Source organism: Apteryx mantelli, chromosome 8, assembly GCF_036417845.1.
Source record: "Apteryx mantelli isolate bAptMan1 chromosome 8, bAptMan1.hap1, whole genome shotgun sequence".
NCBI lineage: Eukaryota > Metazoa > Chordata > Aves > Apterygiformes > Apterygidae > Apteryx > Apteryx mantelli.
The window spans coordinates 40952795-40967583 of NC_089985.1; the positions used below are offsets into that span (position 1 = coordinate 40952795).

At 41.4% G+C, this 14789-nt stretch overlaps 1 protein-coding gene across 1 annotated transcript in view; it reads left to right on the forward strand.

The window, feature by feature from the left end:
- The window catches only part of DNAJC6 (DnaJ heat shock protein family (Hsp40) member C6), a 38073-nt gene that overhangs the window by 5238 nt on the left and 18046 nt on the right, over positions 1 to 14789 (forward strand). The window contains exons 2-4 of the mRNA XM_067300507.1: positions 11275 to 11425; positions 12389 to 12438; positions 12543 to 12691. Of these exons, the coding sequence (XP_067156608.1) occupies positions 11275 to 11425; positions 12389 to 12438; positions 12543 to 12691 (350 nt within the window). The remainder of the gene's footprint in view (positions 1 to 11274; positions 11426 to 12388; positions 12439 to 12542; positions 12692 to 14789) is intronic.

A 14789-nucleotide genomic window follows, 5' to 3' on the forward strand; every position in this document is an offset into this window, starting at 1 on the left:
TTTTGCTTTAATTTCTGAAAATGATTGTAAGATGAGAAGCAGGCAATGCAGAAACTCTTTGCTTGCTGAGTATTGAAAGAAAAAGAGGGTCTGGAAAATGTAGAAATATAAAAGTAACAGCAAGAATATACTTTACAAAAGGAACAAACTCTTGCTCTATGCTCTCCCATGGCATTTATAAACTATATAACCTACAAAATAGCTTTTAAACACTCAAGGGATAGACTGACTTGCAAATGTAATCTCTTGTATTCTGGTGATTACTCTTCACTGAGCTGGGAGAGAGACATCTCCGTGTCACTGACACAGAGACAAAGACCGTCTCTGACAATGTTGTCTTGTGTTCTTTTCTATCTGCATTTTCAAACAAGGAGGTTCAGTTTAATAACTCTTTTGTTTGTATACTGGTTTTGGACGCTTGCATGGTGTGGTGTTGGCAGTAGCTTTTTAAGGCAAAAAAGAGAAGAGGATAGAATGTAAATCAACTTTAAAGACCAATTTCATGGTTTGTGTTAATACTTCAGCATTCCACCCTGAAAAGCATTTTGTTCAGTGTAATATAAACTTCATAAATAAGGGAAAATGTATAACAAATGAAACAACTTTGGCACAGTACTGGGGGAAGGAGGGCTTTTATTTGCCCTAACATCACTACTCTTTTAAAAGATGAAACAAAAAGCCCTCTTCACTGAAATCTTACATATTGTTTAGTTGATGGGGCAAGCAGTATTTTTATTTAATGTTTCTAAAGCAAAAGCATCTTAATTCTTAAAATTTCCATTACATGTATGGTTAGGTGTCTTTAAAAAACCTTCAGATAAAAAGCCTTAGACTCGTACAATATTAGTTCTAGATTTTTTTTTAACCATAGAAAAGAAGGAGGAAAAAAAAATCTGTGAGCTTCTCTGCCCTGCAGCTTTATATCCTGTCAGAGGCCCTCGGAGTGCTTCCGAGAGGAGGTCACTGGCCCTACCCCAGCCCATACAGAAAACTGAGGCACAGAGAGGGAGCGTGACTCCTTGGGGAGGGAGGAATACAACTCCTCTAGTCAGGTCAGTGCTCTCAGAAGTTGGCAGCACTGCCTGCCTGGGGCTGTCACCCCACATCAGCAAAAGCGCACACAGAAATCTCCCTTTGCCAGTGGTTCCTTAGGGCACGAACCCAAACCTTGGTTCAAAAGGTGTCCAAGTGTCCAAGCATCACAACTATGTGGTGTCAACTGTGTACTTATTGTGTAACGGGGGCCCAAGCAAGCCAGGCCTTTGACTTGCCACGTGCAGGGCCTGCAGCCCCGCGCGTTCTCAAGGCAGCCCATCTTGTAAGCTTTGCTGTGGTCTCTAATACACTGTGTTGTTTTGCACAGCAAGAGCATGAAGTGCTCCATATCTTTCGGTTAACAGGAACAAAACAGAGCAAGTCTTCGTGTTCTCCAGAGAGAACTTCCTATTCAACGGATCACCTTTAAGCAGTTGTCAGTTCCTCTTATCTCCTCTCTTTCCTCCCAATATTTACACCATACGAGCACCGTGTAATCTTGTAATGGATTTATCTTCACAGCCTAACTTCATCTGAAAAGGATTGCTCATAGCTTTGAGGAGCGAGTGAGGCACAAGTGTTTCACAGGGTTACTGTTCTGTTAGAAGTGAAGCTGCCAAGAAGTTCTCCTGCAGGTAATAACATGGCTTCAAGTCTTGAGGCAGTTTCTGTCTGGTAAGCAGACTATTTCAGGCAAAAGCTCCATATGGATATGGTGTCAGCTAATTTCAGGAAGGTTGTAGTAAAAAAAAAAACCCTCATATTTGAACAAATTATTTCAGATGCCGTAATGCTTAGGATGTCTGTGCCATGAGCAGCATCTGTGCTGAACACTGCATGTACTTAAACATTCCTGATGATGAAAACTGCAAATACTGCCCTGAGGAGCAGTGGTTTTGCTCATCACCTGCACTGACTGTCCTTGCCAGCCTGCAGACCCCCTTGTAGCCTCCTGACACCTCAGACCTCTTCTCGGTCTATCTTTATGTCCCGTAGCACATCCTCTGCCAGCTTCTTGTCTAGTATTCCTTATACAATCGCAGTTTGTATTACTGCCTCTGTCTGTTTCTTATGCAAATTGCCTACTTAGTAAAGAACTATTCTTTATTTATCTTCTCTGTATCTGAGCTTGTTGTGTTCTCAAGGAGCTCGGTTCTCAAGGAGCTCAGTACAGGCGTATTTCCTTTCTGGGCAGTCCTCCGAGCTGCATGCAAGTCAATCACTGTTCTCGTCCGTCAACACTCCTCCAGCAAATCTAGCTTTCCCCTCCTACTTAAGGACCGTTTTGTCTTGAACACTCTTGTCCTTAATGCGCTTACTACAAAATAGCCAAACTGTGCAGTTTTTAGGATGAAGGATAATACTGTTCTGTTGTTGTGTGATTTTTTGATCTGATGAGCCCTTCTCCTGGCTCGTGGTATGTTTCCCTCTTTCCCTGAGTCTGTTTAGAGTCTGAACTTTTTTGTAACCTGTTCTTAAACTTCCATTTGGCCTTACCTAAGTCATGTGGTTTAACCTTATTCAAAATAATCATCCATGTAATAGTGTGCCCTTAACATGACCCCTGTCAAAGCTGGGCCAGGAGTGCAGCATTGCTTAAACTACTGCTTACATGGCTTAAGGGGCCTTTTACTTGTTATGGAAATCCTGAGAAACTACTTGGCAGCTATTCTGACTTCAGAAAGATTGTGTACCATTTTGCAGTAGCTTCTGGGCAATGTAAGTTTTATTTAATTATTTCTAATAAATCCACATTGCCTTTCACTGGTGTAGACTGGTGTTCTAGGTGTTCCAGTAGTCACTGGAGATTTTCCTCATCTGTGTTTAGAAACTGTAGTCCAAATTATCTGTCCCATTGCTAATTCTGCAGTTCATGTCTTCCTGTTGCTCAGACAAAAACAGATCTCAGCTACAAAATTTTCCTCTGGTATGCCTTTTGTTTGGGGGTTGTCCTCATCCTGCAAGAGGAGCCCCCGCTCTTTTCTCTGCTTTTTCTGGTGTCTCCCTTGCTCCTGCTTTAGGAGACAAGACTAGAAGTGCCTACATTCAATACAGTGATAGGATTATATATGCAGTTCAGGAGTTCAAATCTCATGTTTTAACACAAGAAGGCAATGAAATATTAATGGAAATTATTTGATTACTGAGGCAAAAAGCAAAAAGTCAGCTTAATTCCTTAGCTATGGCAAAAATACCACCTTGTTACACACTGAAAGTGCAGTCATGTCTGTACACCTAATGGATTACTCAGTGCTTCTGATTTGTAACTTAACTTTTTTTTAAGAGCCAAACCACACTTATTTTCTGCTAAGTAACCTATTGCAGTAAAATGAAAACATGCATATCAAATGTACATGCCAAAAATCTTTCAGCATATGAAGCCTACTAGATCCATAGGAAGCAGAGAAAGCTGCCTTGGATTGTGACCTTGGAGAAGGTGCTCAAATGGCAGGACATTACCTGCGACTGAGCCTCCTGACTGCTAACCTGGTGCCTTGCTTGCCGAGGTAGTCTTCGTTGCCTTCTTGGAAGGGAAGCTCTGCTTCAGCAAACGACAGTGAGTCCTGCCTTGCCCTGTGATGCAAAAGCCTGTGTAAAATGAGGGAGGGGACCTCCTACCCTTTTCCTTCCTTTCCTTGACCGATAAAATCGTGTCAGCCCTTCTTGTGCTTTGGAAGGTCCTCAGCACCTTGGTGAGCACCAGCAGGAGTGAACAGAAGAGCTCGCACCTCAGAGCTATTGCTGGCAGACAGTTTCTTGTGGTGTTTCCATTGCTACGCTTAATCACTTGTCAGGGGTTTCGTTGCAGTTCTGGGAAATACTTGAGGCTTCTGCATGTTCGTTATTACTGAGCCTGGTATGGCAACCATAGTGTGTTGTCTCTTATGCCCTCAAATAGTTCATCCTACTTCTTTGCTCACGCTTTAAAAACATTTGCATGCCTCACGTGTGTATTTTAAAATGTCAGTAAGAATGAAACATCTGTATTGGGATCCCAGCTGGACAAGCAATGAAGGTATCAAATGGTATCAGCCTGTTTTGCTACTGTTGTACTGCAGCTCTACCCTGAATGTGATTTTTCTTTTTTTTAATTTTTATTTTTTACAGAATAACACTTAAGATATCTGTGCTCAGTCTTTTAGGGAATCTAACTATACCAGAAATCTGGGGTAGCAGTGGAGGAGGGGACAAGTGAGACTCGGTTTGTTATCAGAGAATCTAGTCTGCTCTTTATGTGAGTCTGAGGAATTTCCCAAGTAATTTCTGCAAATATAAGTGCTTTCATTTCAGGTAAATGCCTCTTTATCTCTGTCTTAGGCACCTCTACTGCAGCTGATTTATCCCTTACCCCTTTTAAGCCCCTTTACAAACCTGAGCTCAGTACCTATTAAAAAGCTGATGTAATCCTGACACTTGAGTTCTCCTTAATCTAAGAGAGGATGTAGGCATATAAAATAGCATAGATGCTATAGTGTCTTTGCTTCAGTTTTATAGAACTTAGTTGTTCGAAAGAGAACTATGCTCTAGAACAAACAGTTCAGGAGGGTTGGATTGAACACTGTCTCCCAGACCTCCAAGATTGTGCTCTGAAAGGCGTATTTAACAAATGAAGCACTTTGTTCTACACGCTGCTGATTATCACTAGCTGCAAAGGAGCCACCTGCCTAGATATCTTCCTTTAGAAATACTTGCCACCCTCCCACTTGAAACGTGAGTTTAAATTGTTCCATTAATGGCTGTAAATTGATTTGCAATCTCCTGAAAGATGAAGTGCCAAGCATGGAAGATAGCCTCAATCTGGGGAACAGAAGGAGCTGGAAATGTTGAGGGATATTGAAACTCTTCTTGCATGGATGGTTGCCTGGCTTTCTGTTCTGGTCTTTCTGCACGCATGCACCCCTCGGTGTGAAATGGAGATGCTCTAATAATGTCGTGGCAGGAGTGCCAACCCCTCTGCTGCTGCTTCTCCACTCCCCGTTCTGCGTTGCTTGGACACTTGTGTGATGCTGAGCCAAACCTCGTAAATATGATGGGGCTGTGACAGCCTGGTTTCATATCCCTTAAAGCTGCTGTGGAATCGCATCCTGCATTGCACCGGCATCGCTGGGAGGGCTGTAGTGCAAGGAATGTAAGCCAAGGCTGCACCTCATCTGGTGAGCAGGGACACTGTGTGGCGTTAGAAGCATAAATAGTACCGATTTTTGCTGAGTGTTCCTTAAAAACAATTCAAGCATTGTTGCTGAAGTTGCAACAGCAGAGGCTCAGCCTCTTTCAGTTTGTGAACCGCTAAAAGAACCCTTTCTTCTCAGGCAATGAATATCCTACACCAAACGTTCTTGCTTCTCTTGGGCCCGTTTCACTGCGTTGTGGTAATAGCATATGGGGGAAAGACAAATGAGGGGGAAAAGCCCTAGAAGTACTTCATGGGGAGGGAGAAGCAGTGGCAACTGCTGAAAACTTCTAGAGATCTGGAAGCTGGGACGTGTATGCGGTTAGCTGACAAGTTTTTTTCTCAGCATAGCGTCAGACTGTCCTGTACTATGGAAACAGAATTCAAAAGAACATTTAATACTCTCAAACTAACCCTCCCATAGCTTTTGCCTAAAGGAGAATTGAAATCTTCCGTGGCTGGATTCTTCTGAATTGGTCCGTAGCTCTCGCACTGATTTCAAGTCATATTTTGTTTTGCTATGTTAAACTGAAACATATACTGACATCAATTTACAGGAGCCACAACCATCTGAGTGCATATAATGCACTATTTTTCTGTGAGGGGAAAATGAGTTGTTTTCTTCCCCCTCAGTAGAAGAGCATGCTGGAGCATACCCCGGGAGTTACTTGTTAAAACGCTACCCTTGCAAGTAAGGGAAGGTGAAGGTGATTTCTGTGCTTCTAGAAGGGTAAGCATGTGCATATGAATCTCCTTAATGATAAATTGTCCTTTCTGCAGACTGCAAGTGGCTTAGTTAATTTAAATGCTTCTTGTTTCTGCAAGGGCCAAATTGTACCAAGTGGCAGGTACGTTACAACAGATTGTCATATGGAAGGTAGGTATGCACTGGGTTTTGGGAGGGTAGGAGAAGAAATGGTTAATGTTTTTTCTAGGGAAGAACCATGGTGTCCCCTATTCCTACAGGAGCCTAGTGAGGAATAGGGAAGGTTTAGCTCTTTCCTCTCTCCTTCTCTGAAAGAAGTGCAGGCAGTAGTTCAGAAAAGGTTTGATCAGAAAAGGTTTGATGTTAAAGATATGGGCAGACTGAGGTAAACCTGCTTCCTTTCCTATGGTTTCATGTCTGCTTTTTGTCTGCCCTTTATAGGCAAAGGTTTGCTTACTCTTGCTAAGTAGTCTCTGAAACTTCATGTTTAACTGCCTGATTTTGAATTTCTAGACCTCTTGCTTTGACCTCCCTGCTCTCAAGCTAAGTACTGCTTCATCAGCATAAACCTTCAGACTGACACACATTCTTAAGTGCCTTCTAAATGTTGGTTTGCTTCCCCCTTCATTTCGTGAAGAACTGGAATTCGGGAACTGTGGTTTGCAAGGTTTGGGGATGGCCTGGGAGGTGCTGTGCCCAGAGCATGAAATGTACCCCCGCACGCGGTGTTGGACTGGCTGAACAGCCAGCCAAGATAATTGAGGGAATATGCACTCCAAAATGAGAAATGCATTGAGCTAGATTGAGCCATAACAAATAAAACTTCAACACATCAACCAAATGGATGAAGTTGTCACTTCTCCATGCTGCTCTGTTGACTGGGAATGCTTAAACGAGGACCCCATGGCTGTCATCGCCTAATAGAATTATTCAAGAGAAACCGTCCTGTGTATTGTCTCAGTCCTCCTTTGCAGTGGGCATACTGCAGTTAAGTTGCTACACCAAAAGTTCCTTTATTAGGAAATTAAAAAGCTGTAGTTAGTGAACAACCCCTCCAAATACAGGTCAGAAGCATGTCTGTGAAGCACACTAAGCCTTTCAAGGAATATCCAGTAACTGGGTTAATGAAGAATTCTTACTGTATAAAGAACAAGATGCATTTCACATGCATAAAAGCTGCTTATTCATAATAAGACTTCTAAACAGCAACTCTAACACACAAGGTTAATTGCTATGTGTTAATGTGCTGAAAATCTGAATTGTTGCAAATTGCTGAGAATTGCAAATGTGCTGTGCTGCTAAATTGCAGTGAAGTATTTCTATGCAGACAAGCTTGCAAGCACCTCTTTCTACCATAGCAGAAGATGCTATTGTGGTTTGTGGGGGAATTTGAGAGTGTTAATGTTGGCTTTGATTGCAGCATAAACAAATAGGCGTGCAGGATGCAATCCCTGGTGGGGATGGAAGTGTTGAAGGGAGAGCACTAAGGACATATGCCTTGTACTTCATTTTAATACAAAATGTGCCCATTGCCTTTGTGTTAAGCTAACAATGTCTCTCTTCTGAGTTTACTACCTGACTCTTGTACAAAGATTTTTCTGAACAGGAAAATTGTTTGCTATGCTGCTAACTCAATATCCTCTGCATCTTATCTGCATTGTCTCTTTCCTTCCAGGCTCCAAGACAGAGCAATTAAGAGATCATTCCTTCAGACTTAGCGAGTGTCCTTGGTAGTCCAGGGCTGTGACTGGAAGCAAACAAGGATTACTAATATCTAGTCTCATTTGCAGTATTGAAATCATGTCTGTTAAAGGGGCTGTCAAGGAGGATCATTTGGGGGTGCATGTCTGGGTACTTCCTGGTGTGTGTGTGGTTGCTTGTTTGGTTATTGTGTTGTTCAGCCTGATCTAATTTCTGGTGCTTGTGCAGCTGGAGCATGTTTCTGCTGAGTTTTTGATTTCTACTACAGAGCAGGATTTAGCACGCTGGCCAGCCTGCAGAGGACTTGGTGGAAGAATCCAATGCCATTTGCTTAGGGCTTATATGTTCAAGAAAAGCCAATCTGTCAAGATAGCACTCTGAGAGCGGTGTACAGATATGCAGTGACAGCGGTAGGTGATACTAGGCCAGCTGGCCGGTTTCCCCAGGAGCTGCGTGGAAGCTGGTCGCAGCCCTGCCTGTCACCATGCCCTGTTGCAGCCGGCTGTTACATGAAGCGGGGGGAACTGTAGCCATCCTTCTGAAAGGTCTGCAGTAACTCTGAAGGTTGCTTTTACAACAGCGACTTAGCTTGGAAGCATATTATTTGGCAGAAACTACAGGGGCAAACTACCATTTTTTTTTTCCAGTCTTTTATTCTTTTCTTGTGGGTTTTTATATATGTTGTCTGATTGGTATGTTAATGCTTTAACCATTTCTGCTCCAGTGTTGGGACTTGTGTGGCCTTTAAACATCTTTATGCTTTGTAGGAAACACTGCTTATTAGAGGAGCCTTTGAATATATTTTCGGTTAGCATCTCTGCTGCTCCTGATCCTGAAGCTTTAGTATTTCTGGAATGAAGTTAGATTTTGTTTCTCTGTGAACAGCCTGTGGAAGCTGTATCCTACCTAGTAACTAAGAAAGGCAGTCTTTGTCAGCAGCTGGGATGCTGCTCTAATTCATTGGCAAAAAGATAATTCAGCAAATTATTGCACTTAGTGTAGTGCCAAATGCTGGTACGTTGTAAGCTTCTTCCATAGCTTTGCCTCATCTTAAATCTTAAAAATGTAGTGAAATTCTCATTCCCTCTCTGTTTCTCTCTTTTGCTCTCATTTTTTGGGAGGTAGGGTGGATTCTTCAAGATTTTATTGTTGAAAATGCTCTAGGAGAACAGCAAAAACGCTCCAAGAATATGGAAAATGTAAAAGCTGCCCAGTACCCATTGGTCTTCTGATCCCCTTGCCCCTTTTCCTTGTTCCGAGTTACCATCTTGCTCCCTTCCTTTCTTTTAAAGGTTGACCTACAAAACTAAATGTGCCTGTGGAACATTACTTCTTTCCTCTACTCCTGGGTCTTCTAACACAGAAGAATATGAAAGCAAAGTATTTGAAGAGATATCAAACACTGATTCCCTACTCAGAAGCCAAAACGCTACTTTGATTTCTACTTGAAGTAGACACTTGGAAATGATTTGGATAAAGGAAATGTTCCTATGCCTTAAGAAGGCATCTTCTGTTCTGAAGTTGGCAGAGCATTTTAGATCTTATTACAAGCACAATGGAGAGTAGAAGATACTGGCTCTGATTTTATCAGTTTAGCACATGGATCACATGCATATGGATCATGACCACATCACAGTGCATTAAGCACCCCTTGAGTACAGGGGAATAAATAGCATCCCTCTACCAGTGGAGTCTCCAGGTTAAAGATATATATTATATTTATTGATGGCTTACTCTGGGTTTGAAATAGTGAATACCATTTAAATGGGTTTGGTAATCTACAGAATAAATCAGTAGAGACTTTTTTTTTACACATAGCTTTTTCATGTTTCTTAATAGTCTTAATGCCTCTAGAATATTTATTCTGGTAATGATGATCTTGTGAGCCATGCTTCAGCAGTGTGTATCTAATATCACTCATGTACATGCTATAGAACTAAAGAAATTATAGCTGTAAGGTTTCTCTGTAAGCTTCCAAAAATGTATAACGAGCGCTGGGAATGCCACTGGCCTGCCTTAGCCATGACAAATATTTCACTCTTCCAGGTGCCTGAGTAATTATTAACGACCAGTATGGTTTTTGTTAGAAAGCAGCTGAACCACTACTCTAAAACAGGACAAACATTTGCAGACTTTCTGGGTGCTCTGTGAAGGGCAACTCATATTGGATGTCCTCTTGATTATTAAGACTACCTTAGTGTGGCATGTATTTACATAGGTTGCTTGTTAATTTGTTATGCTGGGTGATCTAGATCTCCTTTTCCACCTCCTGCAGCTCTCATTTTAACTAACTTCTAGCTGATCTGTTCTACTAGATAAAGAACAATTAGTAGTCTCTGCGACAGTTTATGTCCCGCTTTACCTGTTCTTTATTTGTTCTGAAAATTAATCCATGCTTTGACTTAAACTAGGAGTTGACTTTTTAAAATTAATGAGACTGAAGCAGTAGCATTCAGACTAATCTGACATAATTATACATTTGTTACCTCATTAAAGTAACATAGCTTAAGTTTGGTAAGGTCAAAATAGTTGAGGTCTGGTGAACAGAAAACAATTTAAGTAGTCAAAAACCTAATTTATAGATAAGCATTTTAAAATATCATTTTATTAGGCTTGTGTCTGACAATTATGCAATAAAACAAAAGCATGTTTACTGAAGTCTACATTCAATTTATTATATTTCTACATTTCTAAGAATGACTTACACTATAAACATAATGCTGTTGTAATAAGAAAGGCTACAATAAATCAGTTCTTGATTAAGACCATGGAATAGTTATTTTATTACAACTGTAAAATGCAAACACTTGAAGTATAAGACCATATTGCGTTCCATCAAAATAACACTTGAAGTAGCTCTTCCGCTGTCTCATTTAGTCTCCTATTGGCTTTGCAACGTTGACATTTCAAGCTGTGAAGAAAAAGCCTACTAAAAAGGTAATCCTCAAGGCCCTGCTCCCCTTTAGACTTACCAGTTTGCTGAATCCTGTACTAATGCTGCAAGTGTAAGAATATCCAGAAAGCTGCTCACTTTTTCAGCTAGAAAGTTTAATTTCTCAACTCTTCTCCTTTCTTCTCTCCAAAAAGCAAACTTCCGTCTGCTTCCTTTCGAGCAAATGTAACTGTACTGTTAAATGGCTTAGTCGCTCCAATTAGCTATTTAATATTCATAGAAATTGATAGTCATAAGACAACCTTCAGTCGCCTAGCTGCATTCAAACTGGTAGCCATGCCGGTTATGCAGAAGAGCTGTTGTACGTACTAGGGACTCTTTCGTACCCCTGTGGAGGCAGTTGTTGTTTTGGTCTTGTCTGTGATTAGCAAATTACTGTGATTAGCAAATGCATACTAAGGAGCTGAATGTAACTGCTCTCTGGTCTTGCTTTGGGTTGAGATGAGAGAGCTTGAAAGGCTGTTGTTGATACTGTGCTGATACTAGACACCCAGCCTACATACAACACTGAGGATCTCTGATGGTTTCTGTGGCTTAGCCAACAAGAATGTGCCGCTTCTCACCTCTGGAAAATCACTACTTTAATGAGCAAAGCTGCTTCTGCACTGCGCTTGACAAGCGTAGTTCTGTCTGAATGGAGCGGTAGGTTTGGCCCTATGGATTTGTTCCAAAAAAGTGATGTTGGGTTTGGTTTTGTTATGCTTGAAGGTGCCTCATCACCAGACATGGAATCCAGCTATGGGGGAGGCTTGCTAGATATGGTGAAAGGAGGAGCAGGGAGACTCTTCAGCAATTTGAAGGATAACCTGAAGGACACTCTGAAAGATACATCTTCAAAGGTCATGCAGTCGGTTGCCAGGTACAGTACAGCTGAAGCTACGTAATTCAGGTGAAATCAGTAGCTGCAAAGTGCCAGTCTGAGCTGTCGTCTTAACTAGCACAATACAAGGAAACTATACTTCCAGACGACCTAATGAAAGAATGAGGTGAAAATCACAAGTGACTTCTATAATTCTGTCTCATAATTGGATATTTGGCCTCAAGGAAGCAGAAAAAACAAAGTAAAACTCTAAGCTTGATAATAACTGAACATCGGCATCCTGAAATCTAGATAAGGCCTCCCCTATGAAAACGGAGTGCCCAGTCTCCAATTCTTTCATTTCCCCTTGTGGAGTCCTCCTACTACTTAGCCACACTTAAATATTTTATCACTAAATTTGGCTCATTTTGTATTTCAGCACTTGGTGTTCTGTGCAAGAAGATTCCTCTTGCTGAACAACCTAATTCTCCCTCTTTAGCTGTTCTAACTGTTCCCTTTGCTAACGCCACTTTTTGAGTTGAAGAAAAAGCTGAGTCTGATGACCAGGCTTTGCTCTGGTCATCTATATTGGTGATATCCGCCTGTACTTGGCACTCTACCTGCCTCTGAGTGATACAGGGCTACAATAAATTAAGTGGAATAGAATGCAAGACCTCAGAGGTTTTGAGGGATCAACAAAGTGGCTACCTAATAGAGATTTCTCCTGAAAACTGGCACTAACAATTCATGAGAAAATGGTGGAAAAAGGACTTTTTTTGGAAGCTTCTGCAACCAGTTAATACAAATGGATATAAAAGGGAAGGCCAGGTCATTGACTGCACGAAATTACTTGTACCTTTTCCTTAAGGCATAAAGACATAGTACAAAATCAGTTTTAAGATCATTCTTTCCTTATGTCAAAAGTAGATTTTTGCGGGAAAACAGTGTTCTGTTGGTTCCTGTAATTAGATGTCTTCTGTAAACATGTGCATAACATCTGTCTCCTACTTTGTCTTCTTTTAGTTACACCAAGGGAGAGCTAGATATTTCATACATTACCTCAAGAATCATAGGTAAGTACTGCTTTTTACCATAAATAAAACTTGCAGCATTCCAGGGTTCGGAAGTTCATAAACATGTTATCGTGCATACTCAGCCTGGCTTCTTGTGTTTCTAGTGATGTCTTTTCCGGCTGAAGGTGTTGAACTGGGATTCAGGAACCACATTGAAGATGTACGGACATTTCTGGATTCCAGACATCCTGACCACTACACAGTCTTCAACTTGTCACCGAAGTATTATCGCAGTGCCAAGTTTCATAACAGGGTGAGTGTGTTCGGACAGGATGACAAGAACAGGGGAAAATTTCTTGAAAGTCCTCTAAAGTCCTCCCAGTCTTCCTGTGAAACAAGGCAGCAGTTCGTGTTTGTCTTCTGGGTGTAGCAGAATGTAATAGGAAAAGCAATTATAGACACTTTCTAAGCTGCCATGGTCTTTTCTGGGTTTTATCTGATGTCTGGGACTTCAGGAATTAGTGCTGGAAAGTTCAGGGTAAATGCTTATACTAGGAGCCTGTGAGAGTAAGTGGAGTTGCACAGAGCTGGTGCTGTGCTGCTCTTGGCTCCTAGACAGCTGCTAGAAGCTGCTGCAGAGGACTAAGGAGTAAACACTTTGGTTTCTCACACCCTTACACAGGTGAGCTCCAGAAGGAGTTAACATACAGACAGAAGTGTATGCATATGTACTATGGGGGTGCACATGAATTAAATGGGATCTGAGCCACAACAGATCACTACTGAGACTCCGGTACTCCGAATACCAAGGGATATAGCTGTGGATTGCTTTATCGGTATGGTCAGAGGGGTGACAAGGATTCAGCAGGAATTCTAAAGAACATCTGTCAGAGCCTAACAAACATGCTTCAGAAGAAACTATTAATAAAAGGTAGCTTATTTTCATGCTGAAGGATCCTTCAGTTGTGTTGGAGTGCTTAGCAGGCAAAGCACAGGACTGGACACTAGATCTAAGGTGTGTTTTGGCTATTCTGCTACAGTATGACTTCAAAAAGCCACCTGCCCTCTCTGCCCCAGTTTCCTCCTCTAACACCAAAAGAGTATACAGAAGCATTGCTCTGATTCATTAATCGCTTTTAAAGGATATCTCTATATGACATACTGATGCTGTAGTGCAAGATTAGGTCTAATCTTTCAGAAAACTTCCTGTCCTTTCCCTCTGCCACAAGGAAGCAAGGATTTTTGTTGCTGTTGCCTTCAACAAAAAAGGCAACAGCAACAACTGCCAGGCTTAACCCTCTGTCAGGGAAAGCGAATCTCATGCTGCATAAGTCTCGCTTCATTTTAGTTTGAGGTATAGTTGAATTTATTTTCAGCAACTGCTCTAATCACCAATAACCACTCAAAGCAAATTTCTCAGTGGCCATCACTAACCAGCTATGACTTTAAATATGGGTAAATGAACAGGAAAGACTAATTTAAAGATAACAAGGGCTCTGAATCTTCAGTTTTGCTTGGTTCTGGTACAGTGCTGTTGCTGTTAGTAGGAGAAGGACAGATCTTTTGATAGCCCAGCATTAAACATCTGTTGGTATATTGCTTGACCTGGCTATAACTCCACAGTGCCTCCCCCCCCCCGTACTTCATTTCCTACCCTACAAAACCACTTGACAAGTGACTTTATGTCACTTTCTAAGCATCACCTGGTGTCTTGTAAGCTATTGCCTTGACACAAAAAAGAAAATGATGCATCTTTTAATAAAACATTATTTTCAGGTTACGGGCTATCTAATACTGACTCTGAGTATTTATCAGGAAAATGTAATGTGCAGAACAGAATACATGAGTTCAGATAGTCATATGAAACAATTATGAGAAGTTCAACCTCATGTTTATACATTGGAAAAAATACTAATGGGCTGTCAAGGAAGTGAAATCATATTAAGAGTATTTTCTGCTTTGGATGAGTATGCCAGATGAAGCCAAGTTTTGAGACACATACTTGTTCTTTAAATTGAATGGCTTTTAATTCTTACCTTCTTTAAAACTTTTTGTCACTTTGTGGTGACCGCTAATGGCTTGCTGGGTCATTTGCATCCTCTGATATGGCTGTGTCAGGAGGGAAGGCAGCCCTATGTGTGAGGCCCAAACTGTCCAGTCTATTGAGGAGAAGAGGGAAGTGTGAGGAGAAAAACCTGCTGCTCACTAATCTTGTTGTATTCTGTTCTTCTCCTTCCCTCACTGCCTTGGCTCTCCAGGCAAGAGAGGAGAGCTCCCATCTGCTGAAGAAAATGTGAACAGTATAAAAACATACAACTCAAATGTAGCATTAAACAAAACCAATCTTCAAAGCCCCCGATGGGTCATATTCTTGGCTCTTACTGCCCTAGTCATAGTACTGAAATAAAACA